This window comes from Schistocerca cancellata, chromosome 9 (assembly GCF_023864275.1).
Source record: "Schistocerca cancellata isolate TAMUIC-IGC-003103 chromosome 9, iqSchCanc2.1, whole genome shotgun sequence".
Lineage (NCBI taxonomy): Eukaryota > Metazoa > Arthropoda > Insecta > Orthoptera > Acrididae > Schistocerca > Schistocerca cancellata.
In genome coordinates, this window is record NC_064634.1 from 514,442,379 (window position 1) to 514,459,392 (window position 17,014).

At 46.6% G+C, this 17,014-nt stretch overlaps 1 protein-coding gene across 1 annotated transcript in view; it reads left to right on the forward strand.

The window, feature by feature from the left end:
• Positions 1 to 17,014, forward strand: part of LOC126100261 (PI-PLC X domain-containing protein 1-like) — a 460,495-nt gene that overhangs the window by 414,173 nt on the left and 29,308 nt on the right. Inside the window, exons 5-7 of the mRNA XM_049910849.1 lie at positions 3,239 to 3,515; positions 10,969 to 11,173; positions 13,577 to 13,862. Of these exons, the coding sequence (XP_049766806.1) occupies positions 3,239 to 3,515; positions 10,969 to 11,173; positions 13,577 to 13,862 (768 nt within the window). The remainder of the gene's footprint in view (positions 1 to 3,238; positions 3,516 to 10,968; positions 11,174 to 13,576; positions 13,863 to 17,014) is intronic.

Here is a 17,014-nt window from a genome sequence, read left to right on the forward strand (position 1 = left end):
ACCATCCAAGCCGTGCACAGGCTGTACGATCAGTTTTGTACGGGAAGCATCAATTTGGAAGCGAAACGATCTCGGACGAAGCCTGTGTGTTCGCCAGACAATACTGATGCGGTACGAGTTGCTCTACAGAGTAGCCCTGGCAACTCGTGCTGCAAGGAGACAGCAGCGGCGTATCCAGATGCGCCATTCAGTGGATTCATGAATGTGGGCTCTGGATATCTGTATAAGATGATTTCTGCTCAGAAAACCACTGCAAAAGATAAGTGGTAGACACTACTGTCAGTTCGCTGGGTGGAGAACAAGGTTCTAATGTTTGAAATGACTCTAAGCACTATGGGACTTAACATCTGATGTCGTCAGTCTCCTAGACTTAGAACTGCTTAAACCTAACTAACCTAAGGACATCACACAAATCCATGCCCGAGGCAGGATTCGAACCTGCGACCGTCGCGACAGCGCGGTTCCGGACTGAAGCGCCTAGAACAGCTCAGCCACAGCGGCGGAGGATAAGGGAACAAACTCTCAACAAGCTCATTTTCATTTCGACTGGAAATCCGCAAGTGCTTCATGAACGACAATGTCATTCTCCGAGCGTTACAGCGTTCGTTCGTCCCAGTTTCCAGTCATGGACTTACTGCATCGTTTTTCTCTGAATAAACTGAGAACAGTCGGCAATAACTTCGGAAGCAACGAATTAACATATGTAGTAGCACCAGAGTGGTGGTGTGGTGTAACGGCTTCCAACGGAAGTGGTACCCGCGTGATACCTAGTCGTCCATGACGTTGTCCCCCCAATGTTCGACTTATTCGCGTCGGCCTTAGTGAGACAGAGCGATGCTGTCGTTGCCACGAAATGGATCCATCATGTCGTCGGCTGCTCGCTAGCGGACGCAGAATTTGGCTCCGTCGACGATTGGCCTTTCTTGCCAGGACGACTGAAGCGCCAATCTGCAGTGAGGTTCCCCTGCGTCCCGATTCAACCTCCTTTCTCAAAACGAAGAGCAACCCAGTCATGTGGCTTATCGAGAATTGTGTTCATCACGTAGTGGGGGGAGGGGAGGGGGCGTACGAGCCGGGCCCTTGCCCTTTTTACCAATACGAATGGTTGGTTGGTTGGTTTGGGGGAAGGGACCAAACAGCGCAGTCATCTGTCCCTTCGGATCAGGGAAGGATGGCGAAGGAAAGCGGTCATGCCCTTTCAAAGGAACTATCCCGGTATTTGCCTGAAGCGATTCAGGGAAATCACGGAAAATCTAAATCAGGATCGCCGGACGGGGGTTTGAACCGTCGTCCTCCCTAATGCGAGTCCAGTGTGCTAACCACTGCGCCACGTCGCTCGGTACTCTTTTACCAACATATGATTACGATCCATTGGACGTGGTAAAGGATGGCACACTATCGCGAGATTTTTGCGAATATGCTGTACCTGGTATTCAAATGTCAAGCAGTTGGATGATGTCTGCAGCCCCTTTTCTGGTCGTATGTATCATTGTTGCTACCTTGCTTTTGGTAAAATTAACAAAAAGAAGGAAAAAAAGTGTTGACTTAACTGGTCCGCTTGGTTTTTCGTCATGAACCCGTTTCAGGGGTATTGTTAGAGATTTTATTTCATTTGTGAGGTCCTATTCGTCTACTTTTTTGTTTAGTTAATAAAAAATGAACAAAATTGTTTGCAGGCCATAACTGGAAATGATTATTTTTTTTCTTTTTCAGTTGTAGAGGCCAAGTACGATTAAGAACGATTTTGTTTCTTTCCCTTTTAAGTACCGAGTTGTTAGGTTTCAACACAAAAAAATAAAGATAAAAAATTTAAATAAGCCCAGTACCATGTGTAGGACCAGTACAGCGAGAGGCTGGCGGCAGGCTTCGTGGCCAGGCCTCCGATTCGACCCCTTGTCTCCACCCAGCCTGAACCTGACTGTGGCCGTGCTGGTGGCGGTAAAAGTTTTAATTCATTCCCCCAGCGTAGATAATTTACACTGAAGGGCGAAAGAAATTGGTGTAGGTATGCATATTCAAATACAGAGATATGTAAACAGGCAGAACACGGCACTGCTGGCGGCAACGCCTATATGAGACAACAAGTGTCTGGAGCAGTTGATAGATCGGTTACTGCTGCTACAGTGGCAGGTTATCAAGATTTAAGCGAGTAGTCGGAGCACGAGCGGTGGGACACAGCATCTCCGGGGTAGCGATGAAGTGGGGATTTTTTCCGTACGACCATTTCACGAGTGTACCGTGAATATTAGGAATCCGGTAAAACATCAAATCTCCGACATCACTGTGGCCGGAAAAAGATTCTGCAAGACCGGGACCAACGACGGCTGAAGAGAACCGTTCAACGTGACGGAAGTGCAGCCTTTCCGAAAATTGCTGCAGATTTCAATGCTGGGTCATCGACAAGTGGCAGCGTGCGAACCATTCAACGAGACATCATCGACATGAGCTTTCGAAGCCGAAGGCTCATTCGTATACCGTTGATAACTGCACGACACAAAGCTCTACGTCTCACCCGCGCCCGTCGACGCCGGCATTGGACTGTTAACGACAGGATGGTCGGACGTCTCGTTTCAAATTGTATCGAGCTGATGGACGTGTACGGGTATGGGGGCAACCTTACGAATGCATGGATCCTGGACGTAAAAAGGGGACTGTTCAAGCTGGTGGAGGCTCTGTAATGATGTGGGGCGTGTGCAGTTGCAGTGATATGGGACCCGTGATACGGCTAGATACGATTCTGACAGGTGACATGTACGTAAGCATCCTGCCTGATCACCTGCGTCCATTCGTGTCCATTGTGCATTCTGACGGAGAATTCCAGCAGGATATGAGACACACCACACTTCCAGAATTGCTACAGAGTGGCTCCAGGAAAACTTTTTCTGAATTTAAAGACTTCCGCTGGCCACCAAACCTCAAAGACACGAATATTACTGTATTATGTGGGATGCCTCGCAATATGCTGTTCAGAAGAGATCTCCAGCCCTTCGTACTCTTACTATTTTATGAACTGCTCTGCACGACTCACGGTGTCAGTTGCCTGCAGCACTACTTCAGACACTAGTCGAGTCCGTGCTACGTCGTGTTGCAGCACTTTTGCGTGCTCGCGGATACCCTACACGATATTAGGCAGGTACCCTAACAGTTTCTCTGGCTCTTCGGTTTACAAACGCCTTTTATTTGTCGCCGTCTTTCGGTAGCTGAGACGGAGGGGTGAGAGCGGGCGCGGCTGTTGCAGCTACGAGGCGACGGACCTGGGCCGGTGGGCGGGGCTGGTGCCGCGGTCCGCGGGCGACGTGTCCTCGTCGGCGGTGGGCGTGTCCTCGCTGGCGACGCGGCCGCGCTGGATGGAGCAGAGCCGCGCGCAGCTGGGCCCGCTGCCGCTGACGGCGCTCTTCCTGCCCGGCACGCACGACTCGGGCGCCTACAAGCTGTTCAGCGCCGCCGACGCCGCCGCCGCCGGCAGCGCCGCGCTGCCCAGGGAGACGCTCATCGACAAGTACTCCGTGGCCCAGGTGGGCGCGCTGCCGAGCCGGGCGCAGCGTGAACAGCGCCGAGCGGATAACCGCTTCTTACACTACTGGCCATTAAAATTGATGCACCGCGAAGATGACGTGCTACAGACGCAAAATTTAACCGACAGCAAGACGATGCTGTGATACGCAAATGATTAGCTTTTCAGAGCATTCGTACGAGGCTGGCGCCGGTGGCGACACCTACAACGTGCTGACATGAGGAAAGTTTCCAACCGATTTCTCATACACAAACAGCAGTTGACCGGCGTTGCCTGGTGAAACGTTGTTGTGATGCCTCGGGTAAGGAGGAGAAATGCGTACCATCACGTTTCCGAGTTTGATAAAGGTCTGATTGTAGCCTATCGCGATAGCGCTTTATCGTATCGCGACATTGCTGCTCGCGTTGGACGAGATCCAATGACTGTTAGCAGAATATGGAATCGGAACGCCGTGCTGGATCCCAACGGCCTCGTATCACTAGCAGTCGAGATGGCAGGCATCTGATCCGCATGGATGTAACGGATCGTGCAGCCACGTCTCGATCCCTGAGTCAACAGACGGCGACGTTTGCAACACAACAACCATCTGCACGAACAGTTCGACATCGTTTGCAGCAGCATGGACTATCAGCTCGGAGACCGTGGCTGCGGTTACCCTTGACGCTGCACCACAGACAGGAGCGCCTGCGATGGTGTACGACGAACCTGGGTGCACGAATGGCAAAATGTCATTTTTTCGCATGCATCCAGGTTCTGTTTACAGCATCATTATGGTCGCATCCGTGTTTGGCGACATCGCGGTGAACGCACATTGCAAGCGTGTATTCGTCATCGCCATACTGGCGTATTACCCGGCGTGATGGTATGGGGTGCCATTGGTTACACATCTCGGTCACCTCTTGTTCGCATTGACGGCACTTTGAACAGTGAACGTTACATTTCAGATGTTTTACGACCCGTGGCTCTACCCTTCATTCGATCCCTGCGAAGCCCTACATTTCATCAGGATAATGCACGACCGCATGTTGCAGGTCCTGTACAGGTCTTTCTGGACACACAAAATGTTCGACTGCTGCCCTGGCCAGCACATTCTCCAGATCTCTCACCAATTGAAAATGTCTGGTCAATGGTGGCCGAGCAACTGTCTCGTCACAATACGCCAGTCACTACTCTTGACGAACTGTGCTATCGTGTTGAAGCTGCATGGGCAGCAGTACCTGTACACGCCATTCAAGCTCTGCTTGACCCAATGCCCAGGCGTATCAAGGCCGTTATTACGGCCAGAGGTGCTTGTTCTGGGTACTCATTCCTCAGGGTCTATGCACTCAAATTGCGTGAAAATGTAATCGCATGTCAGTTCTAGTATATTTGTCCAACGAATCTGCATTTCTTCTTGGTGTAGCAATTTTAATGGCCAGCAGTGTAACAGCTTTTTAACAGCTATCCGTCCTATTTCACTCTTGAGCGTCTATGGCTACGAAGATGAAATCGGTGTTATCTTACTGTAATTGTTATTTTATCAAATATTAAAGAGAATAAACGTAACTGATACTACAAATATTAGTGTCACAAGTAGTCTCTCCTTAATAGTAATGCATTTGTGCATTTATCTACGTTGCCAATTTTGGGTGCAATTATAAAGATTTTTCCTTCCTTGTCCTTAGCTGTCATTCTCGTAAAATTTCGATATTGTTGCTCATTTTCCATCACAAGCTCTACAATGAGAGTCTTGCCTGCTCCAAAATCGTCCCGACGCCTAATCGCCTAGTCGGCTCTCTTTTCGAACACGAAGGTTTACGTTTTTCCTGTGCCATTAAAAGTATTACAAGTGCAGCCGCAGCCCCACGATCTTCCTTCACGCACAGAACTACACCAGACAAATCTCGCGCACAGTGGTCTGTCAGCTCTCTCAGACACTTTCACCCTGCTGTGTGTTAACGCTTCCGACGTCTGCTCTCGTATGACTCTCAGACACTTCCAGGAAGTACTGGTGAGCAACAATCAGACGGTATCTACCAGCGAAAATCCGACCCTGGTGTAAGTAATAATGCCAGTACTACCTGAGAGTACCAGACTGTCTGAGAGCAAAAAACTCTCACGTGTATCTCAGTACTCATAACTTTGCTGGTTTCTATTCAGTTTCTCTAACGTAGGCTTTTCTGGACGTCGTGCCCACCAGCGAGCGCCGAACACAGGAGGGCACTAGGGTGGCCAGGGCCATGAATTCCTCTCCTCTGCTAACCTATTCATCTCTGAGTAGGACTAGCAACTTACATCCTCAATTATTTGCAGGATGTATTCAAATCTCTGTCTTCCTCTACAGTTTTTGCCTTTAGTACCATAGACGTTCAAAATGGTTCAAATGGCTCTGAGCACTATGGGACTTAACTTCTGTGGTCATCAGTCCCCTAGAACTTAGAACTACTTAAACCTAACTAACCTAAGGACATCACACACATCCATGCCCGAGGCAGGATTCGAACCTGCGACCGTAGCAGTCGCGCGGTTCCGGACTGAGCGCCTGAACCGCTAGACCACCGCGGCCGGCTACCATAGACGTCATTCCCTTATGTCTTAACAGATGTCCTATCATCCTGTCCCTTATCATTGATTTCCACATATTCCTTTCCTCTCCTCATTTCTTACCTTATCAGTATAATAATTTTCGACATTCGTCTGTAGAACTACATCTTAAATGCTTCGATTCTCTTCTGTTCCGGTTTCCCCGCAGTCCACGTTTCACTACCATACAATGCTATACTCCACACGTACATTCTCAGAAATTTCTTCCTCAAATTAAAGCTTATGTTTGATACTGGTAGACTTCTCTTTGCCGGGAATGTCCTTTTCGCCAGTGCTGGTCTGCTCTTGACGTCTCCTTGCTCCATCCGCCATTGGCTGTTTTACTGCCTAACGATAGTTAAGGTATACATCCTGACGTCGCAAGCTGAAGATAAGAGGTAAGTATATAAGGATATTGAAAGGGTAATACAATACATAAAGGCTAATGAACATCTAATATTCTTGTGGGACTGGAATGCAGTTGTAGGGGAATGATTAGAAGAAAACGTTACAGGTGAATATGGGCTTCGAACAAGTAATGACAGAGGAGGAAGACTAATTCAGTTCCTTAATAAATTTCAGCTAGTAATAGCGAATACTCAGTTTAAGAATCACAGGACGAGGAGGTACATTTGGAGAAGGCCGGTTGACATGGGAAGATTTCAGTAAGATTACATCATGGTCAGACAGAGATCTCGAAATCAGGTACTGGATTCTAAGGCGTACCAAGGAGCAGATATAAAATCATATCACAATGTAGTAGTGATGAAGAGAAGCCCGAAGTGTAAAAGATAAGTCAGGAAGAACGAGTACTCCAAGAAGTGAGATACAGAAGTATTAAGGAATGACGAGATACGCTTCAAGTTTTCTAAATCTACAGGCACAGCAGTCAGGAATACGTCAGTAGGCAGTACACTTGAAAATGAATGGACATCTCTAAAAAGAGCACTCACAGAAGTTGTAAAGGAAAACAAAGGTATAAAGACTGTAACTGCGAAGAAACCATGGGTAACAGAAGAAATACTTCACTTGATCGACGAAACAAGGAAGTACAAAGCTGTTCTGGGAAATTCAGGAATACAGAAACAAAGTCACCGAGAATGATATAAACAGGAAGCGCAGGGAAGCTAAGACAAAATGGCTGCATGAAAAATGTGAAGAAATCGAAAAAGAAATGATTATCGAAAGGACTGACTCAGCATTTAGGAAGGTAAAACACTTTTCGTTGTAATTAAAAGCTAGAGTGGTAACATTAAGAGTGCAACGGGAATTCCACTGTAAAATGCAGAGGAGAGAGCAGATAAGTGGACAGAATAATTTAAAGCCTCTATGAGGCCGAAGATTTGTCTGATGTGATAGAAGAAGCAACAGGACTAGATTTAGAAGAGATAGTTGATCCAATATTAGAATCAGAATTCATAAGAGCTTTGGAGCACTAAGATGAAATAAGGCAGAAGGAATAAAACTTCTAAAATCATTATGGGAAGTGGCAACAAAATGACTATTCACGTTGGTGTGTAGAATGTATGAGTCTGGCGGCATAACATCTGACTTTCGGAAAAGCATCATCCACACAATAATATACAGAAGAATGCAAAAGAAAATTGTGGATGCGCAAGATGACGATCAGTTTGGCTTTAGGAAATGTAAAGGCACAAGAGAGGCAATTCTGTCGTTGCGGTTAATAATGGAAGCAAGACTAAAGAAAAATCAAGACACGTTCATAGGATTTGTAGACCCGGAAAAAGCGTTCGACAACGTAAAATGGTCCAAGATGTTCGAAATTCTGAAAAAAGTAGGGGTAAGCTATAGGGAGAGACGGGTTATATACAGTGTATACAACAGCCAAGAGAGGATAATAAGAGTGGACGACCAAGAACGAAGTGCTCGTATTAAAAAGGGTGTAAGCCAAGGATGTAGCCTTACGCCCCTACTGTTCAATCTGTACATCGAGGAAGTAATGATGGAAATAAAAGAAAGCTTCAGGAGTGGAATTAAAATTCAAGGTGAAAGGATATCAATAATACGATTCGCTGATGGCATTGCCGTCCTGAGTGAAAGTGAAGAAGAATTACATGATCTGCTGACCGAAATGAACAGTCTAATGAGTACAGAGTATGGACTGAGAGTAAATCGAAGAAAGACGAAGGTAATGAGAAGTAGCAGAAATGGGAACAGCGAGGAACTTAACATCAGGATTGATGGTCACGAAGTAGATGAAGTTAAGGAATTCTGCTACCTAGGCAGTAAAATAATCAATGACGAACGGAGTGAGGAGGACATGAAAAGCAGACTAGCAATGGTAAAAAGGCCATTCCTGGCCAAGAGAAGTCTACTAATTTCTAATATCTACCTTAATTTGAGGAAGAAATTTCTGAGAATGTGCGTCAGAAGTGCAGCATTGTATGGTAGTGAAACATGGACTGTGGGAAAACCGGGAGAGAGGAGAATCGAAGCATTTGAGACGTGGCGTTACAAACTAATGCTGAAAATTTAGTGGACTGATAAGGTAAGGAATGAGGAGGTTCTGCGCAGAATCGGAGAGGAAAGGTATATGTGGAAAACACTGATAAGGAGAAGGGACAGGATGATAGGACATCTGCTAAGACATGAGGGAATGACTTCCATGGTACTAGAGGGAGCTGTAGAGGGCAAAAACTGTAGAGGAAGGCAGCGATTGGAATACATCCAGCAAATAATTGAGGACGTAAGTTGCAAGTGCTATTCTGATATGAATAGTTTAGCAGAGGAGAGGAATTCATGGCGGGCCGCATGAAACCAGTCAGAAGACTGACGACCCCCCCCCCCAAAAAAAAAAAAATAAATAAATAAATAAAAAAAATTAAAAAAAATTTTATCTGTGGAGACAGGCGTAGGTCGTTGTCAATGTGGTGACGATCAGAAATCTCGCACGCCTTAGGGAGCGGATTGTTGATGCTTGGGCTCCATTCCTGTATATGCGTTGGTGAAAGTCCGTGAAGAGTGCGTCAATTATCTAAGAACAACGTTGCAGCTTTCTGAGCAACATGAAGAGCACATCATTCAGTCTGTATGTCTTACCACCAGCATTTGCGTTGTTCTGTATGAAATGCGACATCATTCTAGCGCAAAGAAAGGCACCATTTTTTTTGTCATGCGTTCTCTGTGTGGTTGATATATCACATGACCCTATTTGAAAATGACAAGTTGCATCTAAGATCATGAATTCCAAATTGGCCACCATGATTGCTCCACAACCTCCCAGATTTTTCTCCTGCTCCACCTGATACTACTTGGCTTCACATTTCAGTATATCCAACTGGTTTTGTTCAGGAAAGGTGATTACGCAAGTATGGGCCACACAGTATTGCCGGCTTGCTATTCAAGTGTTATTAAGAGGGGATTGTATACTAGGTAAAAAGTTTCCAAAGCCAGCATCACATAAATATTTCTTTACTCACAATCAAACGGTTACTGTCATCTTCAAGTCACCAAAAATTTATGTTACAAAATGTTTCATTTTGAGTTGGAGCTGACGTCGTGTAGATAAAATCTACCTTATCTACATGACATGACAGTTTGACGTGAGGTGCAACTCACGATGAACACATTTTATAGCATAAATTTTTGAAGGCCTGAAGAGGACAATAAAATCTGTCGAAACCGGTTGTTTGTAAATAAAGAAATGTTTATCGAAGTTTCCTCTAGAAAGTTTTTACCAAGTAAAGTGATCGCTTCTTCTGATTTCTCAGCATTAGAGAATTCAGTCAAATTGTAGATTAGTTTGGGGTATTGTACTGAATTGGTGACATGTAAGGAAAGTTGAGTAGAAATTCGTAAGAGGGCATCCGTGGGATTTTCGTCTTAAAATAATTACCTGCATTTTGGCAGGGTTCATAGTTTGACATTGAAGATTCCCAATGTGAATGCTACGACAAGTGTTCAGTAAGTAATGCAACACATTGTTTTCTGAAACCAGGTTGATTTCATTCGGGATTCCAATACACCACATTATCCCCCACCTCTTTGGCTACAACGCCCCAAATTTTCATCCTAACCTCCGTTCAACGTAACGGCCATATGCCACCTTAGTGGGAGGGCCTGCATGCCAACGCAGTACCACACAGCAGGTCGACATCGGAGACAATGTCTTGCTATGTCAATAACGTATTCATCATCGATATACTACTTCACGTAGTGGGCCAAACAGATGGAATGTGCGTAGCAGTGAGGAATCCAGCGGGCACACACCTTTGAGTAACACAACTAATAGACAAGTGTGTCAGCGCTACCAACAGAGACGCCCAGTTGTGCAGAGAGGTGTTTGAGTGTGACCCATCGATCACATCGAATGAGAGTGTGCGTACATTTCACGTGCGGCCGGCCGGCACGCAGGAGATCGGAAAAGTGTGCACGACCTTTTCGAGATGATGACAGACACCTCGCCCATCGACTCACCGTGCTTTTGTTTACTGCCTGGTCTCTGTAGATTTCCCGTAAGCGCCTACGAATATCTGCGATGATCCGGTTTTCCGCCAGAAGTAACTCAATGACAGCTCACTGCTTTGTAAATGCCTCCATTATGACGGCACTTTGAAAGCTATGTATAGCGCCGCCGCCTATTGGACCTTCATAAAACTACACGGGCTGAAGCGGGAATATTCCACGATTTCCCCTTAACAAATTCCCCATTTTTTTCAATCGAAATTGGCTGAGAAAGAAAAGCTATTGCATTACTTATTGAACGCCTGTCGTATTAGTGACTATCAAATGGGGGAAGAGAATTGGTCATGCCGTTTCCAAAGGAGACGTACCAGAATTTGACTTGAGCGACACAGATGATGCGAGAAAAACCCGACGAACGGCCGCCAGGTTCATTGTGGGAGTTGTGTGACGGTGACGGCTGCCCGCAGGAGGAGTCCGTGCTGTGGCAGCTGGCGTTCGGCGTGCGCTACCTGGACCTGCGCGTCGCCTACTACCCGCTGACGGACGAGGTGTGGTGGCTGAACCACGGGCTGGTGCGCTTCCGGCCGCTGGCCGACGTGCTGCAGCAGGTGCTCACCTTCGTCGAGAACACCCAGGAGGTCGTCGTGCTCGACTTCCACGAGTTCCCCGTCGGTAAGCCACTCTCCTACTTGCTCACACATTTCATCCACTCTTCGTGTATATGTGGCTCTTACTCAGTTAGGAACACAAACCGGTTATAAATCTAAAGGGGATTTTGCTCAATGGGAACAAATTGAACCAAACCATCCCTGAGAGGAAGAGTGGCCAGAAATACGCTCTAAGACAAAAAAGCGACGGACCTCGAAGGAGGTATCCCAGTCGGTAGATGTGATGCACACGTACAGACAAAAGAAAAATTGAATTATTTATTCAAGAGCATGATCTTCACAAATTGAGCAAGTCGATAATGTGTTGGTCCACTTCTGGCAATTATGCGAGCAGTTTTCGGTCTTATATTAATTGAGAGAGTTGTATGAAATCTTCCTGAAGGACGGCGAGCCAGATTCTGTCCAATTGGCGAGTTAGATCGTCAAAATCGCAAGCTGGTTGCTGGCACCTGCTCATAATGCTCCAAAGGTTCTCAACTGGGGAACGATCCGGCCACCCTGCTGGCAAAGGTAGGGTTTGCAAGTTCGAAGACAAGCAGTAGAAACTTTCGCCGTGTGCGGACGGACAATATCTTGCTGAAATGCAAGCCGAGGATGGCTTGCAAAGGCTCCTACTATGAAAAGAAACGACACCCCAGACCATCACTCCTGGTTGTCGGACTGTATGGTGCGCGACAGTCAGGTTGATAACCCACCGCAGTCTGGGCCGTCTCCACACACATCTTCGCTGGTCGTCGTTCAGTTGGAAGCGGGACTCATCGCTATACACAATTCTACTCCAGTCAATGAAATTCCAGGCCGAAGACGTGTCTTGAGACCCCTCAGCCAGCAGTGAGATGCCAACGGCCCGACAATCGGGAGTGACTGCCTGAGGCGTCATTCGTATTCATAACAGGACCTCTCGGTTGTCATCCCCGGCACCCTTGCTGCACAGTGGTACGTCGGCGACATTCTACGCCCCGTTTTGTTGCCATTCGTGGCAAGCCATGCTAGGCTGACATTTCAGCAAGATAATGACCGCCCCCACACGGCGATAGTTTCTACTTATTGCCTTTGTGCTTTTGAAACACTATCTTGGCCAGCGAGGTCGCCGGGTCTCCCCCCAACTGAGAACTTTGGAGCATTATGAGCAGGGGCCAGCAACCAGCTCGGGAGTTTGTCGACCTAACGTGCCGTCTGGGCGGAATCTGCTACGATGTCCGTCAGCGGGACATCTGGCAACTCTGTCAGTCAGCACCAAGCCGAACAGCTGCCTGCATAAGGGCCAGAGGTGGACCGACACGTTATTGATTCCTGAAGTTTGTTTTCTTGAACAAATCATAAGATTTTTCTGAAATTGTAATCCTGTGTTTCTTTTGAACATGTCCCATTCCGTTCGGACAATTCGATAGTGCTGCGTTATTATTGGATTTTTTTCCCAGCGTCAGTTCGGGTGTGTATTATTCGCGACCGTCTTATGGGACCAGTCATGCCTTCACAACGTCTCACAGGCGAGACATATCCAAACTCCACTGACGTGCCGTAAGTAATGCCTTTCGTGGTGCGAAGAGTGAAGTGGCTACTCAAAGATAATCCCACAGCACACTGTCGTCTTAAATGTAAACCTAAAACACTGGTACGTACAGAATTTTCCCACTTGCTTGCAGTCATTGAAACCTACACTATCAAATATCTTTTATCGCCTCCTTAAGTGGGTATACTTAACTTGGAACGCGTTTCAGGCCACACGTCCACATTCGTTAGAAACTGATGTATAAGTATTGTGGCAGCGTAATTAACTGAGTGGAAATCACCCAGTTTTCATTCTCGCAGTATTTGAGAATGAGAGCCCTTAGCAGCTTCTGACTATCTTTACACATAATTTCAAACTGTTTCGAATCTTTTTCTCGCTGAGACACCCCATGACATCAGCATAAAGCATAAAGTTTTAATTTAGTACTTCTTTACTACCAACTCTATTAGCAACACATTTTGTAGACAGTATCCGTGTATACCACGTACCTGCAGAATTACGTAACTGTACGACACAGATCAGGACATACGATTTCATAAACACTTCGCTGCACGCAAACTTTCAGTGTCTGCAGCCACACAGATTTTATAAGCTTAACGTCGAGTATTTAACACATTAACTAATTAGTAAAGTGGATAGATGTTTGAAGGTGTTTCATACAGCCCAATTCGATTCTTTAAAGAAACAGGAATTGGGGACGGAAGCTACTGTTACTTTCCAAAGTGTCTTTTTTTTTTCTTAATGTTATGGACCAAATATTGTTCGTATGATTGCCTCCCAAAAGAAAATTATGTACATAAAATTGAAAAAAAAATACATTTGTTTTCATAATAAATAAAGTTCTCCCCCTTTGACAACATCCCGGTATCGTGGCGCGTGTGTTGCGCATGGCAGGCTTCCGGCAGCAGGGCCGGCGGCTGGGCAGCGTGCACGACCAGCTGGTGGCGGAGCTGCGCACGCAGCTGGGGGCCGTGGCGGCGCTGCCCACGGCCGGGGGCGGCGGCTGGGCGGCTACGCTGGACCAGCTGTGGGCCGGCGGGCGGCGCCTCGTCGTCTCCTACAACGACGCCACCACCGTCGCCGGCAACGCCGACTTCCTGTGGAGCGCCGTCTCGCAGAAGTGGGGCGACGTGCGCACGCTGGACGACCTCCACGACTACCTGCAAGGCCTCTACCTCAGGTGCGCCACCTACTCGTCAGGGTCGCGCAGTGACGTCAAAGCGATGTGTACACGTCCAGGTGCACATTTCGAGTAAACCCGCCAGTTCACAGCCCGACTAGTCGGTCGCCACAGCCCCCCCTGCACTGACTGGAGTGTGAGATGGGGCAAGCAGGTAGAGGTCCGCCAGAAACCGACGCACCCAGACCACAGAAGAGACCGTTCCAAAATCGCCCACACGAGAGTGAACGGGTCGGGTCACGCCCGCTCCGAATGGGGATTGTTGGGCGACTGTTCGGCCCGTGTACGGGGGTCTTAAGCCGAGGGTGACACTGACGTCACCTTCTCCTGAGTGTGAGCGGACTCACGGAAATCGCATCATATACCCGAAGGAAACAGCTATACATTTGTGACAAGAAAAAAATATACGAAGGTTCGTGCCTAACCACAGCCTCGGAAACCGCTATATATTCTGCAATAAACAGCCAAATATTTGTCAGAAGTGAGACATACAGTGAGGTGACGAAAGTCGTGAGATAGCGAAATGTACATATACAGATGGCAGTAACATCGCGTACTCGAGGTATAAAAGGGCAGTGCATCGGCGGAGCTGTAACTTGCACTCAGGTGACCCGTGTGAAAAAATTTTCGACGTGATTACGGCTGCACGACGGAAATTAACAGATTGGAAAGGTAGTTGGACCTACACGAATTGGACGTTCCATTTTGGAAATCGTTAGGGAATTCGATATTCTGCATTTCACAGTGTCGAGAGTGTGCCGAGAATACCAAATTTCAGACATTACCTCTCACCACGGACAACACAGTGGCCTATGGTCTTACTTTACGACTGAGGGCAGAGGCATATCCGTAAAGGTCTCAGTGCTAAAAGACGAGCAGTTCTGCTTGAAATAAGTACAGAAATCAATGCGGGACCTGCGACGAACGTATCCCTTAGGACATTGCAGCGTAATTTGGCGTTAATGGGCTATGGCAGCCTACGAAGCCGCGGACCCAATTTGTCAACAAGGCACTGTGCAAGCTGGTGGCTCCATGCCGCTGTTCACCGTGTTTACATGGAATGGACTGGCGCCTCTGGTCAGACTGAACCGATCATTCACTGGAAATATGCTGCTACTTGGAGACAGTCTGCAGACATTCGTGGACTTCATGTTCCCAAACAAAGACGCAATTCTTACGGATGACAATGCGCCACATCACCCGACCACAATTGTATACTAACGGTTTGAAGAACATTCTGGACAATTTCAGCAAATGATTTCGCCACCAAAATCGTCCAATATGAACCCGTCGAACATTTATGGGACGTAAGTGAGAGGTCAGTTTGTGCACAAAATGCTGCAATGCCAACGCTTTAGCGTTTATGGACGGGTATGGAGGCAGCATGGCTTAATATTCTTATTGGGAGCTTCTGACGACCTGTTCGGTACAGATGGGCAAAACTGTTCTTTTCAGAGATTGGATCAGAACTGTTCACACCCTGAAATGAATTAGCTCTTTTTCATGACTCACCACTCATTTACAATAGAAAATAAATGGAAAGCACATTGCCCTTTAAACTTGGTTTATTCCAGTACTATACCTGTATTTTCATCTTATTTGATCCTATTTTGAAGTAACACAGATAATGAGTAAGAATTTTGTATTGTTTATTGAAATTTCCACGATATGACAAAGTTTTTGATTATTGATTTATTTTGCACTATCGTGGTTTTCTGGGTGATCGGAAAATGTTGTAACTTGAGATTTACATTAACAATATATTTGGCTATAATGTATTAAAATTTCATTAACCTCATACAAATACATCGCAAGCCATATATTTTTAAAGTGAACATTTCCTTCCGAAGACGCCTAAAATCGCAAAATCCGTACCAGAATAAGAAAAAAAAATATAAATTTGACTGTAAATTGAAAGTGCTGCATATAGCCTTACGCAGAATAAAACAAGGAAAATATTGGTGTATCACATTTTGTGATACGTTTATCGGTTCGCTCGTCATTAAAGCGTAAATTCGAGTGTCCATAATAAAAATCCTATAGTAAGAGGAGTCATCAGGAACCTAATCTAATCACTTTAAACAAATAAAAATAAAATTAAAACAATTGATGTATACATAACATAATAATGTAATATACATAGCGGTATTACTACGAAGAACAATATCCAGTGGGGACAAACTCCGATGCAGAGGCGCTGAGTCGAGCAGGTCAAGCCGCGAGCTGTATTACTGCATGAGCTGAGACCGCAGAGACCAGGGTGACACCTGAGTCGCTTTGCTCAACGCTCTGGCTAGAGTCGAGACGGTGGGGTGAGCGTTGAGCGGGCGAGTTCTGAGGGTGGGGGGAGTGGTGAACTCACCCGCTCCGAGACAAATCGTCCGTTCCCTTGCGAGCAGGTTTTTGCAAGTAGTTCCTATGTTATCCGCTAGGTGGCTCTCTGTCCTGTTACTCGCATCAACTGCCCAGAGGACAGGACGTGCGACTGAAACGATCGCCGACAGAGTGCGATGCGAAGTTAAGCTGCGGCAGACACTGCACATGGCAGACGACGCACAGAGACGGCACGGCATATGTGAAACACAAAATCCAATGGGGCACTGCACAATGCAGGCAGCCAAGGTAGAAGCAGGGCAGAGGCGGGCGCTGGCTGTGTTGTGTGGCGTGCACTGTGCTCTGACCAGCAGAGGCGCTGCTGATATGCTCCGTCTCTCTCTCTCTGCCGTGGGAAACGTTTGGAGCTACCGTTCTTTTTTTCTGAATCACTGATTGTTCACTCCTTTGAAAGATTCACTCTATGAATTAGTTCAAGAGCGGATCCCCCATCTCTACTGTTCAGTCCAGCCCCCGCAAAAGAAGGTCCTACACGGCATCCCATGACTTTTGTCACCTCAGTGCATAGACATCATTGTAGGGCAAGACCTACCACCGACTAGGGCGGCAAGATTTGGCAAGTGGCAAAATCTTAATTTTTAATATGGTTACAGAAGGCCAAATTAAACAAGAGAATAAGACATTTTACATAAATGAATAAGGGGGAAGTACAAATCATGCACAACATCTAGTGCCTTACCGGAAATTATCTACGGAGTTGTGAAACAGGTAACAAATTAAGCACCGGGTTTGCTCACCTTGGCTGCATCTTTCAAAAT